Below are 7,823 nucleotides of genomic sequence, written 5' to 3' on the forward strand. Positions count from 1 at the left end.
TCGATTACATGTAGTATACTAACACTTTATTGTTCAATTTTCATGTATACTAAACGCCGACCAATGTGTTAGGCTATACGGTATTTTACATGCAATTGACAAAGGCCTGATTGAAAAGAATTTCATGAAAGGTTCCTTTCAAAGTTTGTTCAACCATTACATTAAGCAAGAGACTTGGTCATTGAAAACTGTAGTTTGTTGTGACAGTCTTATTGAAAACTTTTGAAACTAGTGGGAACTATTCATTTTACTGGATTCAGTCACTGAGGTCTATTTTCTGGAATGAAACTTTCTCGCTGCAAATAAAAACTGCATTTATAAACACCTTGAGTGGCCTTTTTGGGCCTTGTGTTTGGCGACTTCAATTGAAAAAAATCTATTTTTTCATGTACCAACTGTTACACTTCAAATAAACAAGATTTGATAGCATAGTATCACTCAACTTTGCTCTGTGTGGCCTCATAATTATTCCTCCATGCATGACTGAATACACGTTCGATGGGGGAGCTAGTAGCAGGAACAGACAGCACCCTCATAGCAAAAGGAAAGAGTCTGGGGAGGCTGTTCTTATTTACCAACCAGAAGTGTAGGCAGGCATTACGCAACGTAACAGCTCAGCTCACTGATATGATCTACAGCTGCATCTGGGCGAAGTAGAAACCGCGCAAAGTCCGTTTTTTAATGCACGTAAGGCGTAAACCGAATAGCTAATTAAAAGTACAATAGCTTAATTAAAGTGTATTGGGTCGCTCGAGTAGCGTCTGACTTGGGTTGGTAACAAGTCATTTTTTGCCATCCCAAGTCAAGTCACAAGTCATTGTTTGCAAGTCCAAGTCAAGTCACAAGTCAAAGCTGGTATTTACAAGTCAAGTCACAAGTCACAAAAATAGCGACTCGAGTCCGACTCGAGTCCAAGTCACATGACTCGAGTCAGCAACTCTGTCATCCGTTTAAGACAGGTCACGTGACGGGCTCTCGAACCAATGGGAATGGGTAAACTGTCTAAGGTATTTATGAATAATGATAAATGGTCAATTACAAACATTTAAGAAATGAATAAAATCTAACATGGCATTAATCTCTTTTTTTTCCAGGGTGATACTCTGTTTGGCTCGAAGCTTGAAGACGATGCAGTTGATACAATGGATCTCGGGGATACCTCGATAGAGCTTGTGATGTCAGACAACATACAAGAAAAATTCAACAAACTGAATGTAGAGGCAGAGCTTCAGGTGAGTTTATTGGCCGGCCTGATCAAGTTGAGTGGATCAGGATCCTACCTAGGGGATGAGAGAAAGAGCGCTAGAGCTCAAAGTATGAGTCTAATCTACAAGCTGAGAACAGTCAATGAAGAGATCATGCTTCGCCAGAACAAAGATAAGATCGACCTGGAAATTCTGTCACCTTCAAATGTGCAAACCATCAACGCAACCCATGTGGTTTGTGCTATTGATTGGGGAGCAGTTTGCTCGATTACCTGCGAGTACGAAAACAAAGAAGATGAAGATGTCACTGAAGTCAAAGGGGCCTTGAGCGCAGAGCTTGATAAACTCAAAGTTTTGGTTGATGTCAAAGGTTCTGCAAAAGCATCATATGATGATCAAAACAAAGACAGTCACAAAAAGTTCACCTTCAAATGCAAAGCGGATGTGTCGGCTCCTGACAAGGATCTACCTGTGACATTCGAAGGCGCTGTTGATCTAGCGCGAAATCTCCCAAGTCTAGTTAAAGGTACCAACGCAGGGAAGGGCGTTCCATTACTTTACATGTTGATGCCACTGGATGCTGTCGTCAAGATGTGTAGGCTCCAGATACAACTTCATATACAATACACATCAATCAATGACGACATCATCAAAAAGTGTGCACAGGTTGTGGAGGGAATCACCAAAAAGAGACAATCTCTCTACGATATTCAAAAAGATCTGCATGCCAATGCCGAATATGTCACTGAAGGCTCTCTAGCTAGGATTGATGATATCTTAGAGAAGTTCATTGTGCAAGAATCTGGTTTTAAGTCTAGGCTGCAAGATTTGGTGAAGAAAGTCAGGTCGGGAAGTGTAGATGTCTCTAAAATCGAGGCATTCCTGGATAAAGAATTGTCTGGGGCATTTTCCATCTCCAGGTACAACGATCACATTAGAGGATTTCAAAAAGATCTGAACAAACTAAAATCTATCAAATCATGGAAGAAGAAAGGAATCATCTACATCGGGAAAAAAGATGAAGTTGCCATGGACGACAGAAAATTTGTCTACACACTCTACAAGACTCGGGACGAGAATGTAAAGAACGATCTTGATGAGAAAAATCGAGAGTTCTTTTTACGACTACAAAAAACACATGCTCATGAGGAGGACTACAAATTCATTGTTGTGGACCAAGACCTAAGAGAGGATATTTGGCCATCTGGTGAAAAGAAGACAACCATTTATAGCTTTGTAGACGGTCGTCGAACATCGGAAGACCTGTACGCCAAAAAAGGCCAAGACTCTGAGATGTGTCTGATACAAATCAATAGACCAGTCTACCAGCAAATACGCCCAAACAACCGAGCACATGTCCAGCTAAGATGCCCAAATGCTTTGGCCGCAAATGGTCAATGTTCAGGCGACCCTGTCACTTGGAAGTGTTCAAAATGCAGAGAGTTGGTTGAATATGGCATAGAAACTAAACTGTTTTACTGCAAATGCGGACAATCTGACCCCAACGAATCACTCTGGCGTTGTAATGAGAATGATCATGGCATGAACTACGTCAAGTATCAACACGATATTCTCTCTGCGGAGTTGTCAAATCTGCGGGCCATAAAGGAGAGAAACATCTTGATCCTGGGTGAGACAGGCGTTGGAAAATCTACGTGGATCAACGGTTTTATGAACTACCTTTACTATGCTGATCTTGAAGAAGCTATGAAAGCCAAGGAATTCCACATTTTAATACCGTCCAGCTTCACCTTTACACAGCAAGGGAAGGAAAAGAAGATAATGGTTGGGGAAAGTGACACCAATGAGAATATGGAAGCAGGAAAATCTGCCACCAAAGAGCCTCGTTCCTATGTCTTCCACGTAGGAGGGGAAATCGTTCGCTTGATTGACACACCAGGAATTGGAGATAGTGAAGGTATACAACAAGATCGGAAAAACTTTGACAATATACTATCGTATCTGACCCACTACCAGGAGATTCATGCTGTGTGCATACTTCTCAAGCCAAACAATTCACGTCTAACAGCAATGTTCCGTTTTTGCATCCAAGAACTCTTGGTCCATCTGCATTCGTCGGCCAAAAACAATATCGTATTCTGCTTCACCAATGCACGAGCTACATTCTACCAGCCTGGAGACACCTTGCCTGCCCTCAACAGAGAGCTCGAGGACAAACAGGTTGGAATTCAAGCTAATCCAAACAACTACTTCTGTTTTGATAACGAGCCTTTCCGGTTTTTGGCTTGTGTGAAAAACGAGGTTGAATTCAGCCAAGGGGAGATAAACACTTATGCTGAAAGCTGGAACAGGTCTGTTGAAGAAACCAAGAAGCTATTTAAGCACATCAGCTCTTTGAGGCCTCACAATATTCGTAACACTTTGAGTATGAATGAGGCTCGAAGAATCATCGTGGCCATGAGCAAACCCTTGGCAGAAGTGGCCAAGACAATCCAACAAAATGTACAGGAAGGCAATGAAGCAAAGACACAAATTGACCTGGTTGACAAAGATATGGACAGCTTGAAAGCCAATCTGAAGTTTTCTGGATTTGAACTCAAGCGTGAGGAGCTAGGCTATCCTAGAACAGTATGTACAGATTCAAAATGTGTCAGATATGTCCCAATCGGTGCAAGTAGTAAGCAAAACACAGTATACGAGCAAATATGCCATCCGCATTGTCGTCTGAGCGGAATTCCAACGGAAACTACCAATGACTCAAGACTACAATGTTGTTGGTGCATAAGCGGGACTACTTGTGATAAATGTGGTCACCATTACACCAAACATATGCACATGACGTATGACCTGCAGGTTTCCGAAACGGATTTCCTTTCTGAAGAAGTTCAAACACAAATCAATCAAAAGAAAAGCGCTAGAGAAACCAAGGAAGCTTTCAAAGAAGCAATTGATACAAAAATTGAGGAATTGAAGAAAGAGGAAAACATCATCATGAAAACTAGCGCCAAGTATGGCTCATATCTCAAAGCAAATGCTCTCATACCCTACAATGACGCAGTTGGAGACTATCTTGACATGTCTATTGAACAGGAGAGAAACAAAGCAAAGGCAATCCGAAACGACACTCTTCTGACTACAATGGAAGAAATGAAGAGACAATATGAACATGAAAGGAGAATCTTGGATCAGGCAATCGATGAAGATGGTGGCGAAAACATACACACTCCAGAGGAAGTGATGAAGCTTCAGAAAGAGCTCTTTGGCCTAAAGCATATGGGGAAAACATTGAAAGATCTTTTTGATGGAATCTCCATCTCACACTCTGCCAGAAACAGAGCATTCAAAGAGAAGACTGCCCCCATTCCACAAAATTACCCCAAAAAAGGGGAAAAGAGAAGTATCTTTTCTTTTTCATGGCCCACATGGTCTAGACCAAAGGCTACAAATTCAGCTGAGAGTGTACATGCAGGACACAACACTAAACAGCATATATCAATTAAAACAACAAAAAATCCTGCAAAGAGATGATTTCCATTCCCCGACAGGGTTACAATAACAACAACCCATACACATCTTCAACATCATCCACAGCAACAAAACGTTGAATGAACAATATTTGGTTGGTCAAGCCGTCAGAGAAATTCACGTCTGATATCATATTCTTGCACGGTGAATAAAAGTAGAGTATAGTAAGTAATTTAAAGAAAAACGAACTGAATTTAAGTTATGATATTCAGCAGGCAAATTATCATTATACTTACATGTAATATTGCATTGTTTATTATGAAAGGAAACAAATTATTGTACTTTTGAGATAATGAAAGAATACTACACACTTTGTTTACCTTTAAGTTGTTAAAATTGAAATAACACATATGTTGTGCAAAACCGACCCGAAACCGACCCGAAATCGACTTCGGGTCAGGTTTGGTTGGGTTGGCCATCATTTTAGTCGGGTCGGGTCGGTTTCGGTTTTGCAATTGCGATTTTTGGTCGGGTCGGGTCGGTTAAGCCATAAACCCATAATGAACCAAAACAGAATGGAATTTCACACGGTGCACTATTTATTTAGTGCGGAGTCACTGCGTGCGGTGCAAATAAAAATGGTTTGCGGTCTGTCTCGATCGGTCTATAACATGTAGGCCCACCAGTAGGTCACGTTGTGAGTGCCGCATGGCATGATTCATTTACTGAAAGCTGACATTTTTTACGCGAAGCATCTCAGTTCAGACATAAAAAGTGGACACATTTGCCAAAGCCAGATATTCATTTTTTGGGGGTATCAGTTCGGGTTGGTTTTCTTTGAATTGCTGTCGGGTCAGGTCGGTATAAAATAAATGTCTCGGGTCGGTTTGGTCTGGTGAACCTGACCCAATGCTCACTCTGTTGTACCCTAAATATTACATTGAACAAAGAAAATAAACGAATTACAATGTATATATCTCCTGATACTGCATTGTTAAATATGAAAGTAACGTTTTGACAAATGTGTACTCTTTGAGTTCGGATATTGTTTTTTACATGAAAGTAAGGTTAACAATTTAATTTACAAATTATACTATTTCATTTAAGCATGAGCAAAGTGCTTTATGCATGGTCTCATATGAAAAGTCAGACTTAAATACCAACCAAACTTGGTGACAGTAATCTTTGGGTAAGGGGACCTTCAATGACCTGTAACATTTCAGGTCTAAGGTCATCTAGGGATCATGAGGTCATTGACATTTTCCGGTTCGTAAACCTATGAAGTGCTGTTACATATGAACAGTCGACTCAGACTTCAGCATCAACCAAACTTGGTGACAATCATCTTTGGGTAGGGGGGGACCTCAGATGACCAGTGATATTTCAGGTCCAAAGTCATCTTGGGGTCAAATTCGCCATTCCGGGGGATCCGCAAGTTTTACAAATGTACTTGCTGTATTTTTTTGTACACTATGTAGGTAGATTAAACAAATTATTGTACTTGTGATATTTTATTTAAACTAACTCTTCGAGTAGAGTGCAAAGAATTATTGCTGATGCATTGCTGAATTTGAATGTCAAGTAGGTACACCACTCCCGATATTGGTTTTTACACAAAGGTAACGTAACTTATTGTGGTATGCAGTATTACATTAACATGACAGTAAAAAATACACTAACAAAGTGCTGTATTTCTGATATTGTTAAACATGGAAGTAAAGAAGGGCAGTTATTGTTCTGGTATTAGTGTGGTGGGCACTACGTGAGAAGTTCCTTGGTTGTTGATGTGTGTTCAGCAACGGGGGTAGGGATCTGGATCCCTCAGTCAGGCGATGGCAGGGAGGCAGCCTTATATGGGCACACCCAAATGCATCTTTAATGTGACGTAACCCGACACCTGATGACGTCACGATCACAAATCTCTTCTTGGACCATCTGTGGGTGGTGTTCTCTACCAAGTCTGAAATCAATCGGATTTCAAAAAGTGCCCAAGTGGACTGGTAGAAGAAACGTGTACAAAACCTATGGAGAAAAAGTCTGAAAAAGGAGAAGAAAAAACTAGAAATGTGTTTGTGGACAAACACAAGCTGTTTCGGATATTTGAAATACTCTGTGCACGTGATGAACTATCAGTGACGTCACTACAAATGTTATTTGAAACAGCACGTCAAGTTACAACCAAATCGAACATTATAGTTCTATATCTGTCGATATAGGCCTATAAAAGAACAAAATGCCCCTTTAAATATGGAATGTCACTTGACATTTGATGACCATGTCACTTCATTTTCCATCTATAGCACATCACTGTGAATGTGCGTACCAAGTTTTAACCCAATTGAACTTGTACAAGTTTCCGAAGTTATAGGGATTTGAAAAAAAAATGCACATCTAAAATCACGTTACATGACACATGATGACGTCATCGTTACGAATTCAATGGGGACCATCTTTGGCTGCTGGTCTTAGTGTCTGACAAATGTAAAGCCAATCAGACATATAGAAGTGCAAACATGTATGGTTTGAAGAAACACGTATACAAAACTAATGGGGGAAAAAGCATCTTTAATGTGACGTAACCTGACACCTCATGACGTCACGATCACAGATTTCCTTTAAGACCATCTGTGGGTGGTTGTCTAAGTGTGTACCAAGCCTAACATCGATCAGATTTACAAAAGTACCAAAGTAGTGTTCTTTAAAACGTGTACAAAGCCTATGGGAAAAAATGCATCTTTAATGTGACGTAACCTGACACCTGATAATGTCATGATCACGATTTTTTTTATAGGACCGTTTGTGGGTGGTGATCTAAGTATGTACCAAGTCTGAAGTCGATCAGATTTACAAAAGTGCCCAAAGTGGAGTGTTTTTAAAATGTACAAAACCCATGGGAAAAAATGCATCTTTAATGTGACGTAACTCGACACTTGATGACGTCACGGTCACAAATTTCTTCTAGGACTATCTGTTGGTAGTGGTCTAAGTACATATGTACCAAGTCTGAAATTGATCGGATTTGAAAAAGTGCCAAAGTGGACTGCATGGTGGAAGAAACGTGTACTAAACCTATGGAGAAAAAATCTGAAAAAGGAGAAGAAAAAAAACCGAAATAGCTAAAAAAAAATCTTAACGAAAACAAGAGCTATTTCGTTGTGTAACCGAAACAGCTAAAAGGGAAAAAAAAATCTT

General features: G+C 40.2%; 1 protein-coding gene across 1 annotated transcript; it reads left to right on the plus strand.

Annotated features, from left to right (window-relative positions):
- The first annotated feature begins 498 nt into the window (after positions 1–498).
- Positions 499–4,771, plus strand: LOC119731108. The gene is made up of 3 exons (XM_038204131.1): positions 499–606; positions 1,095–3,794; positions 4,712–4,771. Exons 1-3 carry the CDS (start codon positions 499–501, stop codon positions 4,769–4,771), a joined length of 2,868 nt encoding a protein of 955 aa, XP_038060059.1.
- The last annotated feature ends 3,052 nt before the right edge of the window (positions 4,772–7,823 follow it).

The sequence above is a fragment of the Patiria miniata genome, unplaced genomic scaffold, assembly GCF_015706575.1.
Source record: "Patiria miniata isolate m_02_andy unplaced genomic scaffold, ASM1570657v1 HiC_scaffold_1, whole genome shotgun sequence".
Classification (NCBI taxonomy): domain Eukaryota; kingdom Metazoa; phylum Echinodermata; class Asteroidea; order Valvatida; family Asterinidae; genus Patiria; species Patiria miniata.